Below are 17,652 nucleotides of genomic sequence, written 5' to 3'. Positions count from 1 at the left end.
CGGACCAACTGGGTTTCTTTTGGTTTGATTTTACATAAGGTCACTGGATACGGTGCCTTCTGATGACATTTCCATCTTCTGAGATGCTACAACACACACACACACACACACACACACCCAACAGCATATAAGAACGCAGCATTGAACTATGGGTTTTCAGGATACCTATGTCACATGTGTGGGTTGTTGGTTTTCATTTTAGAAGGATGACCACTTCTGACCACACCCAGTTCATAGGGAGTTGTCTCTGGCTTGCTAACCCAGTCTTCGGTATGTGCAGACACTGTCCGCTTCCATAGACTTCCTGGGGTTAGTATTGCACTTCCTTTGGTCTTTTAGGAAGATAGGAAACTAGACGGTGAGCCCACCAATGCCTGTCGAGGTAGGAAGCGCCATCCTCCTAGTGAGAGCTTGCTGAGCTCCTAAATGAGCTCTCTAATTGCTTGGGGAATTGGGAATGTTTGCATAGGGCATCGTTTGTATGTAAGAGAGTTTTTTTGTCATTTCTAACTAGAATATTGGTGCCCAAACTCTACCCGTTGATGTGGGCCACAATAGATTGTTTTCTGAGCCCAAGGAGCTCTGGTGCCCTTGTGGGCTAGACATTGGGCTACTCGCCACAAGCTCAGTGGTTCAAACCCAGCAGCCACTGCGTGGGAGAAACACGAAGCTGTCTGATTCCATCAAGACTTACCATCTTAGAAGCCCTGTATCAGGTCACTATGCATTGGAACCAGCTTGATGGTGGTGGGTAACAGGTGAGAGGTTGGGCCATGCTTGTTTTCTAATAGAGCTCTGGGCCACCAAAATCTCCATTGGCAAAGGTCCCCCCAGTAGGGGTGGAAATTGAATGGGAAAAGACCTGAACAAGCTTTCTAGAGTCATGAAAATGCATTCTGTCTTATACAGGGATGGGCTATATGGAAATATCTGTCAAAGCTTAATGAAATGTATACTTCAAGATACATACATTTTGTAGTATTAATCTTTTTTCACTTTCTTAAAAAAAAAATCTTTCTGGCTGCGTAACCTGATGTTAAAATGCTGTGTTAGTCCAGGTAGACTAGAGAAACAAATTCACAGACACTCATATGTGTATAAGAAAGAGCTTTATATACAAGAGCAATTGAATATTGAGAAAATATCACAGCCCAGTCAAGATCAAGTCTATAAGTCCCTTATTAGCCCATATGTCTGATACCAATCTATAAATTCCTCTTCAGACTCATGAAACACATGCAATGAGACCGAATGCAGGAAGATCACAGGCCAGTGGGTGGGAAGTCTTGTGGATCCAGTTGCGTTGTAAGCCTCTCAGTGCTAGCAGGGGTCTCCACGCCTCTCTCCATGTGTCTTCTCCACAGGGACGTCTCACAGGGAGTGAGCCTGCTCCCTGCCTCCAGCGAGGAATACAGGAGTTCCCAGAATCCTCAGTAGAAGGACATGCCCACACAGAGGCCTCATTGGCTATCACCTGATTGACAGGCTAGACTCCTCCCCTATACTCTTAATCCTCAAATTGATACCAGATTATGTAACTACCACAAATGCTAAGAATCCAATTTTATTTTGCTCATGGGATTTATGTACCCTCAATATTGTATGTAAAATACTTAAATGTGTCTCTTGATATTTTTTTCTAGAAAGGAGGACTATAATTTCCAAAGATATTTATGAGCCTTTTCCTCTAAAAATACAGTTAAACGTCACTGCTTTTGAGGTTAAGCTTCCATATCCCTGAAGTTTGCTTTTTTCTCTTGATAATATACTTAATCTATGTAGACAAGGTGCTGGGGCCAACAGAAGAACCTCTAACTATATAGAATTAAATTGGAAGTTCATACCACTAATGTATCCTCAAAGGATATATTAGTAAAAACCTTAATGATTTGAAAATTTTACTTCAGAATAATCCATACCTCATAGAATACACTTTAGTTTTGTTGGTTTTTTAATTCCACAGTAATCATGGAGATTCTATATTTTTAACTTAAGAGGACAAAAACAAATCAGGTTTAATACAGATTATATAGAAGGAAATAAGTAATAGAAATTACATCAGAAATCAATGCAATAAAAAAAGATATCTAAGGTGTAAAAGAAAGCCAAGAGTTGGTTCTCTGGAAGGATTAGTAAATTGTTAAAACCTTAAAAGGACTTTTCCGGAGCAAAGATGGTAAATCATTAATTATCAATTTCAAGCAAAAAAGTACTGTGTCTGCTTAGCTCAAATACAGTACAAGTTTAATTAAAAATTAGTGTGATAAAGTTTCCGACAATTATTTCACCAACTTAAATAACTGCACATTTCTTATAATATAACTTGGTAAAATGGACACAAAAAATCACGGGAATAGCTTCAAAACTATGTTAGTCTGAGTACATTAGAAAAACAAATCCATAGAATCTCATATGTATGAGAGTGTTTTATATAAAGATGATACACATCAAGAAAACATCCAAACCCAGTGCTGCCCAAGCCCACAAGTCCAACATTAACCCATATGGCCGGCACCAATCCACAAAGTCCTCCTCCATCTCACAAAACATGTGCAAGACACAAAACACATGACTGCAAGAGGAAGGCCAAATCAGTGAACATGTAAGCATCTCAGCACTGGCAGGGGTCTCCACACGGGTGCTCCAGCACCCAGGGCTGCATCGGGGTAGGTCCATGTGGCTTCTCCTCAGGGATGTCTTGTAGGAAGTGAGCCTTGTCAGCTGAAGCAGGGAACTGGCTAAGACAGCTGCACCCTGGTCCGACCATCACAAAGCAAGAGACCTCCCTCTGTCCTTCAATTAACCCTACATGTGTTTATCGGCAAGGTTGGCACAATTAACTATCTCAATAACTATTGGGAAATTGAATATGGGATTTAAAGAAATCCTTCCATTAAGAGCCAGATAGTATCACTGGTGAATTTCATTAAAAAGTTTAGGAATGTCTTAATATCAATTATACCCACTTTCTTTCAGAAGACAGGAAGAAGGAATGTTTCTTAATTCATGTTATGTGGTCAGCATTATCCTTATGATAAAATCTGACAAGGACAGTACATGGAAAAATTACAATATACCCCATAAAAAAACAAATATCCCTATAAAATATTTAATAAATGAAATCCATAAACATCTAAAAGGAATAAGCAATAGGCTTTATTTCAGAAATGCAAGCTTGGTTGGTAATTTGAAAATGAAGCACTGTAGTTCACTCTATGAACAGAATAAAGGAGGAACACCTAGCAATCATCTTATTAATGCCGAGAAGGCATTGACAGAATCTAACATATGTTCATCACAGAAGTGCTCTTCGAGCTCCACATGGAGATGTGCTCCAGCTCCGGAAAGCACATCTATGAACGCCGGACCAATCTCCTGCCACCGAGCTGGTTCGGACTCATAGCAACCCTCTGTAGGGGTTCCGAGTCATCACTGGAACAGGTGGCCTCATCCCTCTCCTGCGGAGTGGCTTGTGTGTTTGAACCACTAACCTACAGTTAGCCACAGCCAATGCTTAATCTGCAGTGCCACTAAGCTTCCTTTAAAAAAGTCTAAACATAACATAGTTAGTGCAAAAAGGTTGAGAATGTTTTCCTGTAAGATTGGGAACAAGAAAAGGATATCATATGTTCTTCCCACTTTTGAGGCAGCATTGTACCAAAGGTGCAATAAAGGAAGAAACATGAAAGAAAGAAAGAAATATTGGAAAGGAAAAAACCCTCATTTGTAGACATGTTTGTTTACAGGACAATCCTAGGGCATCTGTCAGACAACTACTAGCAGGCTAGGATTAGTAAGTGATGGGGGCGGTGGAGGGGTGGGGAGTTAGGGTCTCCAACCACCAGTATAGCTTTGTTTATTTCTCTATTTAGTTCTGTCAGCATTTGTTTCAGTCATCTCTCTCACTGCCATCCAGTCACTTCCAGCTCACAGCAACCCTGTGGGACAGGGTAGAACCACCCTGTGAATTCCCAAGACTGTCACTCTTCTCCGGAGTGAATGCTTCATCTTTCTCCAGCAGAGTGGCTAGTGGTTTTGAACTGCCAACCCCCCACTATGTAACCACTATGTTGTTATTCAATTCATGCATGTTTATGATTTCTTAATTTTCTGGACGAATTCACTCCTGCCATTATGAAATGTCTGTCCTCATATCCCACAGTACTCCTTGTCTTGAAGTCTACTGTCTTATACTGATTGAATAGTATATGTTGTCTTCCTAGACCTGTCACTTTAATTTAAAATGGGTAGTTCTCTTCTTAGTGAGCTCTAGCTGCCTGACTCGACAGGATTGCAGAATTCTTAGGGAAAATTGGATTAGCGTAGATCTTACCCAGTGCACTTCCCAACTTTCCAGAATTGAATACTGACTTCTTTTGGTTGGTTTCCAATGTTTCAAATAATTGGGTATGTGTGTTTGCATCTTGTAGACAGACAGGTGGGTAGGTGGGTGGATAGATGGATGGATGGATGGATAGATGGATGGATGGATAGATAGATGATAGATAGATAGATAGATAGATAGATAGATAGATAGATAGATGATAGATAGATAATACAGCTACAATAAGTAGACTCTGACTTACAGTAGTCCCGGGTACAACAGAACAAAGCATTGCCCACTCCTGCATCATCCTCACATTTGCATGCTCTAGTTCATCATTGCCCCAATCCATATCCCTCGGTGTTTCTTTCTCTGGTCCTGGACTTCACCAGTTATGATTTCCTCTTTCAGTGATTGATCCCTCCTGATGATTTGCCCAAAGTAAACTAGTTATGCGGTGTTATTTCATGATCCATAAGGTTTTCATTGGTTATTTTTTAAAAGTAGGTCAGCAGGTCCTTTATCCAAGTCTTACTGTAGAAGCACCACTGAAACCTGTCCAATATGGGTGACCCTGCTGGTACCTGAAATATCAGTGATTTACCTTCCAGCATCCCAGCAACATGCAAACCACAAACTGTACAACAGATCGACAAACTGGCTGGCACACACACACACACACACACGCACACACGCAACCCTGTTATAAAAACATTGTAATGTTTATATTATGTATTATATAGCAAAGAATTCATATGCACACTCATATATAGGAAATGTGTGTGTGTGTGTGTGTGTGTGTGTGTGTACACAGATTACATTGCTGTCAATTCAATTGTGACTCATAGCAACCATGAAAAATAGAGTTGAGCTGCCCAGGGAATGTCTAAGGCTGTAAATCTTTGTAGAAGCTGCCTGCCACATCTTTCTCCTTCGGAATGATTGGCTGAGCTTTTAACTACTCTGTCATCTCTGACAGTCCTAATTATCTCAAAGTCTATTTTGATATAAATGTAGTTGGACCAGCTTTCTTATGCTAACTGTATGAATTCTGTATTTTTCTCTTGCCTTTATTTTCTGTCTTTCTGTTTACAGTGCATGTGTGTCTATGTAGGTATATCGGTATCCCATGATTTTTAATTGTTCTCTGCAAAACATTATTGCAAGACAAGCTATTTTGCCATTGTCAATCTGAAAATATTTGTGTACCATGTATTCTAAGCATCGAAGCACAGTTTCGCATATTTTCTTCAGCTGAAAAATTATCTAACTGACATTCTTCACTTTCTACGTTGTGCTTCAGAATATATAAGTTGGGTATATGCCTGCTCTTTGTGTTTTTTCCTTCACGGAAACGGTTTTTAAGTGCTTGACTCTATGTGGGTCCCTTAGGTTTTTTCACTCACTGTAAATAAATTTAAATGAGGACAGTGGGGATAAAAATGAGCCTTTATCTAGACATTTCGAAAATATTTAGTTAGCATCTATTGTCTTTGTCCTTCAGAAGTATAACATCATAATTTTAAACAGGCATTTTCCTCATCAGCCAGTTTTATCAGTTATTTTATTGAGTCATTTTTTTCCCTAAGTTTTTTCCCCCAGCCTTCAAACATTGGCCTGTCTAAGTCTTTATATTTCTTGCCTGCAAAGCAGCAACAATTTATAGTCTCAGATAGTATCAAAAGGAAATGTATTCAGCTTTTTTCTTTAATTTTTTCAGACCTCGTTTTATCTGATGTACTTGAACTATATTGGGGACTGATTCAGATGAGATCTTGTCATCCCTCATCATAAGTGGGATCCCCTTCCTGGATGGAGTAACTAATCATTCCCCACGAGTCCCATTTCACCCAGTCAGTATGTTTAATACTGTTCCGTCCTACTCAGCTTTTCCCAGCTGGACTCTGCTCATCCCATGCACACTGTGGCTGGCCTCCCTTTCTCAGTTTGGAGCACTGGCCGCTGTGACTTTATGACCATCTATCTGTCGGTCGACTTTTTACCAACCTCTGGCTCTCTGGCTTCACATTTTATGGTGCCACTTTTATACTGACAGATAAATGTTAGAGTGATGATTCTGCAAACAGAATGTCAGGACATCAGATGTTATTTTGGAGCTTAAGTAAACTTGAAAAATCGGGCTTTGTAATAATGATATTAATATAAACAGCATATATTAACTCAGTATTGGACAAGTTCTACAGGTAGGGGTTTTTTTAGGTTACATGGTGTGAGCCAGGGAATAGGTGACCTCTTTTAAGCAAGTGGGCCAGGATGAAATAGAGACCTTCTAAAGATCCTTGGTGGTGCTGTGGATTAGGCAAAGGGCTGCTAGCCACAAGCCCTAACCTACCAGCTGTTCGGAGGGGAAAAGATGAGGCTGTCTGCTCCCGTAGATTAATAGTATCAGAAACTCTAAGAACTAGTTGGAATTAACTCGATGGCAGTGGGCTTGGTTTAGTTATGGCTTTATCAGCCCTATGTTCTAAGCTTGTCCAGAATGACCCTACCCCAAGCATGGGGTCTTGAGTAGGTTGCTTGTGCAGACGATGTGATGTTCTCTCAGATGACTCCCATGGTGGGGAACCATTATCTCATACATTATTGACAGTGAGAATTTTGTCCAACCGTTTTATTGGCATATAATTCAGATCACATAATTCAATAGTTCGATCCCATCAGGAAGAGTTGTACAGTCACCACCACAATCTGTTTTATAGTATTGTCTTCATTCTCGTACTCAGCATTATTATCTCCCCATTCCCACCCCCAGCCAGCAGTGACGATTGTTTGTTGTTGTTGTTTTTTAAGTAGCTTCACTGGATTCTGAATAGTTCACTCATTAGTGGCTATGGGGATATTTTAGAGTGGATTCATTGGATCCTGCATATTTTATTAATTGGAGCTGCCATCAGTTTTAGTCTCACTGATAGAGCACTCCATAGATTTTCCAATGCTGTAATCCTTTACGAGAGCAGACAGCCTCATCTTTCTTCTGCAGAGTGGCAGGTGGATTTGAACCACCAATCTTGAGGCTAGGAGCTCAGTGCCTACCCACTAGCTTCACCAGGATGCATATTTTTTGCGTGGCTCATTGGAACCTGAATCCCTTGTCTTTACCTTACAGGATGCAGGCTGGCTGGTGGGAGTGAAGGAATCAGACTGGCTTCAGCACAAAGACCTTGCTGCCTACAAAGGCCTCTTCCCAGAGAACTTCACCCGACGCCTGGATTAGGGCCACAAGTATTACAGGAAGTGCTTGCCTGCTGGGTTTTTAAACCTTCACAGAAACCCGATGCGTTCACTTTTGCTATTATACTATTAGTGAGTTACAGACTGATGCCAGACAAAGCTTGGAAAGACATCTCCAAGGAGCATGTGTGCAAAACAGTATAAAAAGAAAAAAAAAAGTGAATTAAGGGGGGGAAAACGTCCTCACTTGTTCCCACAAGTAATTAGTAATTGGTAATTAGGTTGTTTGTGCTTTGTCCGAGCTGTGGTGACTCTTGTACTTGATCCCCACCCCCACCACTTCTGAATTAGCTTCCTCCAGACGAGGTCCAGAACTGCCCCGCACCAAGTGTGGTCCTGAGTTGCTGCCCGTGCAGAAGCCGTGATGAGTTCTCCTGTAGTCCAAGGTGTTCTGAACCCCGCCCCCCGCGGATGTGAGCACGTGCGCTCCCCCAGCCCTTCTCGAGTTTACTGTGTTCAAAACTAAATTGCTGCAACGTTTTCCATGTTCTTTACCAATGCAACTGCATATGTATGTGGATATATGCACACACAGTCACACAGGCTGGTTCCCATGCCTCCTGGATCTATGCGTATGCGGAAGTCTACATACGCATAGCTGAATCTTCTCCTTCTGATCTTGGCCTTTGCCGCTCCAGTGTCATTGATACATGCATTGCTCTTCTTCTGTCTGGCATTACAATTGCAGTTTTGCCTCCGGGCAAATCCAGCCATCTCATTGCCAAAACAGTGGACAGTATCTGTGTTTGTAATGTGCATTCTGCAGGGTGAGATGACGAACAGCAAGTCAGAGCGGCAGCTCCCTTTAGAGACAGCAGTGCCTGCTTATCTTGAAGTCCAGCTGCTGGAGCTGGAGATAGACCGGTGGGATGGCCAGCTAAGTAGTCTTAGTGTCTATTTTGTTGAGACTGGCTAGATAATGGAGCATATAAATCCACCCCCATCCCCACCCCACAAAAGAAAAGAACACTATTTAAAAAAAAAAAAAGCTCCTATATATTTTCACCTCTTTCTATTTATGCAACTCATCTTCACGGGTTGTCCTAAAATAAGATAGCTGATGTATGCTGTATCAACAAGTCATCTGTAACAATTATGTTTTCAGTGTTGTGTCATTTCAAATAAACCTTTGGTGAACTCCAAGCTTTAGCCTAATTCCTTCTTATGAGTCATTGTCTTGGAAATCTTGCTTCAGGCAGATGTTCTCCTGGAAGTTGTTATTTGTGCAGAAATATGCTTGTTAGCCCTCAGGGGCTGTCGTCCGCAGCCCCGCCTTCCTTCCCCAGCCTCTTCATTCAGTCATTGCTGGGTCCCGCGGTGGCCGCTGATGTCCAGCAGCTACTGGAGCACAAATAACAGCTGCAGAATGAAGGACCAGCCCGGGTCTATCAGTCTCTCACTGCCTTCATAAGCAGCAGTTCCTTCTCACACCACCTTCATTTCTTGTTCACTTTTCTTTCTGTCATATGCATGTTTGCAGGTGCATTTACAAAGTGAGCGAGAGGTCAGATGTAATACAAAAGTCCATTCATCAGGTCATTGGTTACAGACGATCACTTTTAAAACAATAACCTTTCATTTGATTTAGACTCCTTCCTGCTAATGCAATTCTGCACCCAGGGTGAGCTGATCAAAAATGTGCATTCTTAGACTTCTAAATGTGGTCCACATCTCAGATTCATGGTTGGACATTCCCTAGTGGATGGCTGATGTTGATGGTTTACGTGCTAATAGAGAAAGAGCTGTTATGGACGCGAGGTTTTTCCAAGGGAAAATTTATAAGGAAGCTGCGGCTTCATGAATGCTAGTACCAAAGAAATTGCATGCAGCGCCCAGCCCTGTCACTGAAAATTCAGCAAATTAAATGCAGTACGATTTATTGCAGAAGTGCTGACCTTGAGATGTGCAGGTGTTACAAGCTACAGCTGGGGGGAAATAAAGGACCTTAATTGGAAAATGCACCCATCCTCTCGAACGGTGATCACCACAGCTGAATCAGCTACTCTGAAACTCCCGCCCCTGCTCCGGACTGTGGTTGGGGCCGTCGGGGCCATCCCTAATCACAGAGCAGTACTGTCCCCGCGGCTTTGTGGGACACAAATCTCAGCAGATCGCCAGATTGTGTTTCCCGTTGGAGTCACTAGGAGATTTGAACCACTGACCTTTTAGTTAGCAACCAAGTGATAAACCATTGTGCCACCAAGGAATTTTCAGAGTACACACCATAGCTGGACCTTGTCTAGATGCCTGCTCACTGGAACCCACCCCTGGTGAACTTAACAGGTTATTTCAAACTGACAGGGTTTAACTTTGCTATATTGTCTTGGTTTACAGTCCTTTGTTTTTGTTTTAGGTGGGGGGAAGGTTTTCATTTGTTTTTGTAAACACCTAATACAAGCGATCAGCTTTTGTTGCTATTGCAGGAATTTTCAAGACCCGTGCATCCTCAGTGTATGGAAAGCCGGAGGGATGAGGGAATAGGGAGAGTTGTCATCACAGGTGTCTACAGATATGAAGTGGATGTAGTTTATTGGAGAGGTTTTCTAAATGGTTTCAAGTCTACACCACCCGACACGTTTCTGTAGTTCCTAGCGTGGAGGCTCTCTGCCCTTTCACGTGGCCTTTCTTGCCAGCCTGCTATGGGCACTTGATCTGCTCAGGTAGGAGGCAATGCGTAGATACATTGATTCCAAACAGCCCTGGCCCAGGAACTCCACTGGCCCCTTCTCTCCCCAGTGTAAGGTTCCTGTGGCATGTGGACCCTCAAATAGTTACAAAGTGGTTCTTATTAAATATATACTCTCTGTCTTTCTCCACAATTCCACCCGTAGTCCCTCATTTCCCCTGAGTGATGTATTTGAGGGTAGGTCAAAAAGTGTTGCTATTAAACCATAAAGACCCTTTTTAAACAAAGCTATCAAAATGTGAAGCTTTTGTTGCTCGGTAGACCCGCTATCCGAGCCAATATGCTTCTGAGGCGATGTCTCCTTCTCTCTCACACTTGCCCAAATGATTCTGCGCTCTTCAATTTATAGCATGTTAAAAACAGTCATTTTGGCACTCTGCAGGACTCAAATTACATTCCTTTGAAATGTTCTTTGAGTTTAGGGGAACAACCACAAAAAGTCGGAAGGGCCAGACCAGAGCTGGAGGGTAGATTCTCGAAGAACCTACCCCAGGACTGCCCTGGCTGCCCGTGGAGAAGCTGCAGGGCGTTGTTGTGAAGGAAAAGGCAATGCCTTGGTAGTTTTCCTGGCCTTTCTCTCACCAATGGAGTTTTCCTTTTTTTTTTTTTTTTTAAGCCTCTTCTATCTTCTATCCTTCAAGAAATTATGTCATTTTGTAATTCCACAAAGAGCAGGTCTCTAACCTTTCAAGTGGACCTCTCTACCTTGAATTTAACTGATCCAGCAGATCCGCTCAGAAGCCACCGTGTGGATGGCACCTTGATTTTGAAGGCACCTTACCAAGGCGAAAGGCACCCCTCATGGTATAGAGGTTACATGATGGGCTGTTAACCACAAGGTCAGTAGTTCACACCCACCAATTGCTCCCCAGGAGGAAGATGAGGCTTTCTATTCCCATAATGAATCTTGGAAATCCTCATGGGCAGTTCTACCCCTTACCCTGTAGGGTCACCATAACTCAGCAGGGACTCGATGGCAGTGAGTTTAGTTTCTGTTTTTTTTAATGAGACTGAAACAGGTGAATTACTGGGAAGAGTTGTTGGCAGCCATCCACCGAGTGTAGAGATGCACTGAAAGATGTATTTGTTGTAAACCCATGCAGATATGAATTGGAATCCTAGTAGCAGTATTTTTTTACTTGTCCTTAAATAATTGCAAAGCAAAGTTCCCTGGATATTGATTTCTTAATAACATTGCAGTAAAATCAAGAGCCTGAAAGCTTAGAAAGCTTCATGCAATTTCTGTCCACTGGAGCCAGGGCTGAGCTCTCTGAGTTGGCACCCAGCTGGAGCCCCACTCCCTTCCCGACTTGGGCTGCCAGGAAAGAGGGAGCCCCCTTTTAGTTGTCACCAGATGCCATGAAGCCCCCTCCAAGTCATGGTTCAGAGTAGAACTGTGCTTTCTGTTTTCAGTGACTGATTCTTCAGACATAGACCACCAGGCCTTTCTTCCTAAGCTCCTTTGAGTAGATTCCACCCTCCAACCTTTCAGTTAGCAGCCACATATGTCAACTGTTTGTACTACTCAAACATTCCTTATCACACAAGAAAGCCAAGGTTCAGCTATTCGGCAAGTACCAGCCTGACCCCTCTGTCTATTCTGTTGATCCATTAAAGATCCTCCTGAATCTCTGTCAAAGTTCTGAGAAAACCACAGATTTAAAAGTTGAATGATTGAAGCCTCGGAGTTTATTCCTCACAAATCCTAAGACTTAACCCTTCGAAGCCTTAGAAGTAGACTGAGTTGCCTGGTTGAGGACCTCACTGCTTTTAAACGGGAGCCCAAGCTGCCTTCGAGTTTTTTCTTGGAACCCAATTAAAAATTTTAACAAGCATGAAGGGCCAGCCCTTGGAGGCCTGGTCACTGGTTACACAATATCGCTACACAGTGGTGTAGCAACTCTCCCACAAGCCTGCAGCCTCTTCCTAAGACAGACGAAATGGAGACTCGTATTTGTTAGCTGCGTGGAGAAGACGGAACCAGTCTTCTCTTGGCAAACAAAATTGAGCACCATGTGGTACTGCTAGCACAATTTCGGCCCTTGCCTGCCTTCTACCTATTTTATGATTGCTCAGTCGTGCACTGCCCCAGGATGAGGCAAGCCCTGGCTATTCATGGGCAGCATGGATTTGATAAGTGCCATCTATGGGTTGTATATATCTATATATATGCACAATAAAATCTGCTTGAATGCTTTTAACGTCCCTCCAAATATTTTGTGACTCACTGGTTATTCTTTTCCATTTCTAAGATTGCAGTATGTCAACATATATTGACTTGATGCAAAACATCATTGAGACATGCAAATTAAATCCATGCAAATCAAGAAGAAGGTGAGATACCTTGAAGCTATTTCAGAGGCTTCCTCTCGGTCTCTTACCATCATGGATTACCAAATCCCTGTGATATCAGTTCCAACACACGGGAGATTTATAGCTGTGGGTTGAGTCAGAATTATTTATCCCCTCTCACCCTGTGCCACCCAGAACAAGGGCAGGGCATCTGAAGTGAGCGCAGAAGAAACCTTTCCTGACACATGCGAATGCCATGTAAATGAGTCCGCCACAGAGGCCTTGTCACTGGCTAATACCATCCCATCCTCCCCACCAATAAGTATCATCAAACTCTATCTTTTTATGCTGTTATATCTGCTCTGTAACAACTGACCAGTAACCACCAAATTATTTGTGTGGTGTTTGGAAATGCTACTAAGCTTTTCCAAAACTCTCCCTGTGATTCCAAGATACCTATTTTTCTTCTCTGCTCTCTGATCGTTCCTTCACTATCCCTTATACTAAATTTTCTGCCTTCTCCCTATGAGTGTTTGGGGTGGGAGTCACGGGCGGGTGGGGCAGCAGACCATTTCTAGCCCTCAGTTCAGGTTTCAGGTGTCCAAAAGATGCTTCTGTTGGATTGTCCTATTATTTCTTCCAAGCCAGTCTGTTCATTTACTCATTAAACATTTGTCAAGCAAGCTCCTGCTAAGTGTCAGTTACTGTACACTGGACTATGATTAATAAATAGCACATCTTGGGTTTAAAGGAACTTTTTCTAAATCTTGCCACATATCTAAGACACAACTACATGTTTCTGCTGTCCCAGAACAAAATAATAAGAATGTAACCAGGAGCTCAGAGAATAAACATGTCTACAGGAGCCACATTTTCATCTACCCCATATCCAGAAGGACTAGATAGTGCCCTGTTCGCAGCACTCGCCATCTGTCCAAGGTCGCAATAATTGATCCTGGATAGAATGGGAGAAAATTATGGAGCAGAACTCACATTCCTATTTACCCAAGAAGATGCCAGGCAAATGGGAACAATCGAGAACAGAGGACTTCTTCTACTACCACTCTGTGACATTCTTTAAAGATAGATGCCTGTCTCTTAAAATCAACTTTTAGCAAAATGATGAGTGGCAAAGAAAACAAAGGATTGGTGCCCTACTTTAAAACATCAGAATGAGATAAAAAGGTCAACAATTACTCAAAAAAGAAAAAAGAAGAAGATAAAGGGGCAGGGACACTGGAGAGTTGAAAAGGAAACAAATTAAGGGCATGTGGAACACACCCTGATGGATGTAACTAACATCACTTGAACAACTTGTGTGGATATTGTCAAGTGGGGCCTAACTTGCTGTGTAAACTTTCACCCAAAATTCAAAATATTAGAAAGAAAGGAAACCCTTCCATAGCCCACTACTAAGCGAGCCACGTTCTTCAGAATCCTGGATCTAAAAACCTAAGGGCTTTCTCTGTGCTTTGCTTTTTATATTATAATCTTTAGCCAATAGTCCTTTCCTCAAAATATTACTGGATCTTGTACTTTAAGCTCTATGATCTGACCTAGTGATAATTGGAACAGGAGAGAACAGTTGTCTATTATCTGACCTATGAGAACCATACCAAGGAAAAGATTTCTACCAGCAATGGTTGCAGCAATACATTGACAGGGAACTGCCTGACGTTTACGCTGATTTAGAAGAGAATGTGGAATAAGGGATACCATTGATGAGGCCAGAAAGCAGAGAAGGCCAAGAAAGATGCTTGCTTGTGTTTTGTTCACTACACCAAGGCATTTGAGTGTGTGCATCATAGTGAATCATGGATAGAATTGAGAAGAATGAGAATTCCAGAAAACTTTGAGCTCATGTGGAGCCTGTACATGCATCAAGAGACAGCTATGTGAATGGAACAAGGGCATACTAAATGTTTTGAAATCAGTAAAGGGCTGCACCGGGGTAATATCCTCACCATATTTATTCAATCGATATGCTTACAAATAATCAGAGAAACTGGCTTATATGAAGAAGAATGCTGCCTCAGGACTGGAGGAAGGCTTACTAATAACCCGCATCTGCAGATGGCATGACCTTGCTTGCTGAATGTGAGGACTTGAAGCACAAAGTTCAAGGATTGCAGCCCGGCGTGGATTACAACTTCATATAAAGAAGACAAAGGTCTTCACTACAGGACCAATTGGTAACATGAGGATGAACATAGGCTAGATTGATGTCCAAGACTCCATCTTGCTTGCATTCACAACCAATGTTCAAAGAAGTAGCGGTCAAGAGATCAAATGATGCATTACATTGGGTAAACCTGCTGCCTTTAAACCTCTTTAAAGTGTTGAAAACCAAGGAGGTTACTTTGAGAATTAAAGTATGCCTGAACAAAGCCAGAAGGAAGACTGAAGTAAAATGGATGAATTTGAACTATGTGTTGGCAAAGAATATTGAAAGTACCAAAATAAATAAATACATTTTAAAATGCTGTGTGCACTGGGGTCTAGAAAGTAAATGCTATATGAAGGTCATTTAGAACGAATGCTCTTGAGTGTACCCAGATACTGAGCATCTTCCCAGTGGTGTTCTCATCTGCGTTTGCCTCCAGATCTCTATTCACCTGCCCTTGACCCATTGCATACAACACAAGGTCACCAATCAATGTATCGCCCGGAAGTAACGTCTCTATTCTTTGAAAGAAGCAAGTCTACGGCTAATGGAAATTAAGGGAGGAAATGTATATTTCTTTTGTTAACTTGTCCATTACTATTTTCCAGGCTATCTCTGTAACAATTAACCTTCAGTTCTTCTTTAAGTCTGGCTAAGAATTGGAGGGGATGCGTGAATGAAGAGCGGTCCCAGCTGGTCCTTGTCTGGCGTTGCTTTGCTGACTCAGAGTTTGCTAAGGGTGAACCTTCTGACCTTTGATCTTATCTCTACCTACGAAAATGAAAACATGAAATGGCTGCGTAGGGGGAGGTGGGGAGCTCGAGAAAGAGGCTGATTTTGTTCAGAGTTTTGATTCTCAAGTGATTTTGTGAAAAGATTGGTCTCGTCACCCTACTGATGGGTTCCTATGCATAAAAAAAGAAAAGAAAGTACCATGGACTGCCCAAAGAGCAAACATCTGTCTTGGGAGAAGTACCCTCAAAATGGTCCTTGAGGCAAGGATGCCAAGACTTTGTCTCACATATTGTGGACGTGTTGTCAGGAGAGACCAGTCGCTGGAGAAGGACATCATGTTGGTAAAACGAAGGGGCAGCAAAAAAGAGGAAGACCCTTGATGAGATGGATTTATGCTGTGGGTGCTACAATGCGTTCAAACATAAGAACAGTTTTGAGGATGACATAGAACCAGGCAGTGTTTCGATCTGTTGCGCATAGTGTCACCATGAACCGGAACCAACTTGACTATGCCTAACAACAACAGCAGAACAACAACACTGTGTATTATAAGGAGTTCCTGAGAGGACGAATGGGTACGTGCATGACTACTCACGGGAAGACTGAATCTCGCAAGAAAAGCCTGAAGATCTGCTTCAGTGAATCCGTGATCGTGAGAAATCCCATGGAGCAGTTCTGCCCACACAGACAGGGCCATCGTGAATTGGAATTGATTCCATACCAATAAATGCCATTGTCCCTCCTGTCAAATTCCAACCCCTCTGTATGGCACTCAAGGTTGTCCAAGTCTTTGCTCGTACTTATCTTCTACTTCTGCCAGGCTAGTCTCCTCACTGTCTTGTCCTGCCCTCCCCAGTGTCCCCCCTCCAGACGTTTGCTCACATTCCCTTCTCCTATTCACCTTGGCCACCCCCCCACCACGGCCATATGGCACAGTCCAAGGAAAAGAGTCCACTCCTTCCTCTTGCCCATTCTAGATGGTGTCATTTAGCCCTTATTTCCCCAGCAGTTGAAATTCTCTTTACCTTCTCAATACTCTGAGTCCACATCAAACCTTCCTACACAAGTAAATCAAGAGACTGGTTGATCCACTAGTTCAGGGAAGTCTCATCCCAAGATTAAAAAAAAATAAAGAAATTTGAATTAGATATAAGAAGAAAATTTAGATTATAGGAGAGGAAAGGTTTTTTTTTTAAAAAAGAAGACTAAAGTGTTTTAAGTACTTATATATGAGTGGAAGTATTTATATGTGTGTACACAAACACACACATATAGAGTTGCCATGAGTCAGAATTAGCTCAATGGCAGTGAGAATATATTCGTTCCTCTCTATCTATCTATCCATATCTACACATATATTTATATAGATAGATAACTCTCTCTAGATATATACTCTATATACAAGGGGGTACCCCCACCCTAAAAAATGGAAAAAGGCTCCACTAGGTGGAGCTTTCATAGTACTCATGTTTCCTGATAGGTGAGCATTGACCCACTCGCTCTGAGTTAGTGCACCCACTGGCATCGCCTGGGAAGATTCTCTCTGGTCACAGTGAATTTTTTCTTAAAATCAGTTTTGCTCAAACCTTGTTTTTTGTGATGGCCAATATAAGAGAACAGCGTGCAGCTGTGACATTTTGTTTCCTGCTTGGAAAGTGCAGAAACTGTTGTGATGGTGAACACAGCTTACAAGGACAGTGCTTTGGGAAAAACTCAAGTGTACAAGTGGTTTTTCTCATTTTACAAGAGGTGAAATATCAATTGATGACAAACCTTGTTATGGACATCTGTCAACTTACCAAACCAAAGAAAATGTCAACGAAATTCGTACGTTTGTGCTTGAAGACTGACGACGGACCATTGAAGAGATCGGAAAGTTACCTGGACTATCTTAGAGCTCAGTTCAGTGAATTTTAACAGATTTGGGAATGAGAAAGGTTGCTGTGAAATTTGTGCCTGGTTCTGACTGACCAGGAAAAAGAACGTTGAGTGAAGTATGCTGTGCTTTGAAAGAACAGCTCTAAAGTGACCCAGATTTTTTGTCCAAGGTCATTACTGGTGACAAGACATGGTGCTATTCTTACAACCTGAAAGCAAATGTTAATCAAGCCAGTGGAAGACGCCATCATCATCTTGCCCCCCAAAAGCTCATCAAGTGAAATAAAAAATCAAGATGATGCTCATTATTTTTTCCCCTTA

The 17,652-nt window shown here is 42.1% G+C and overlaps 1 protein-coding gene across 1 annotated transcript in view; it reads left to right on the top strand.

Annotated features, from left to right (window-relative positions):
- The window catches only part of AMPH (amphiphysin), a 147,718-nt gene extending 138,999 nt beyond the window's left edge, over positions 1 to 8,719 (top strand). The window contains exons 20-21 of the mRNA XM_045286282.1: positions 1,644 to 1,720; positions 7,386 to 8,719. Coding sequence (XP_045142217.1) covers positions 1,644 to 1,720; positions 7,386 to 7,559 — 251 coding nt within the window. The 3' untranslated portion in view covers positions 7,560 to 8,719. The remainder of the gene's footprint in view (positions 1 to 1,643; positions 1,721 to 7,385) is intronic.
- The last annotated feature ends 8,933 nt before the right edge of the window (positions 8,720 to 17,652 follow it).

Source organism: Echinops telfairi, unplaced genomic scaffold, assembly GCF_000313985.2.
Source record: "Echinops telfairi isolate 266 unplaced genomic scaffold, ASM31398v2 ScPeMD7_7;HRSCAF=31, whole genome shotgun sequence".
Lineage (NCBI taxonomy): Eukaryota > Metazoa > Chordata > Mammalia > Afrosoricida > Tenrecidae > Echinops > Echinops telfairi.
Note: the sequence above shows the minus strand (reverse complement) of the source record. Positions and strands in the feature narration are given on the sequence as shown.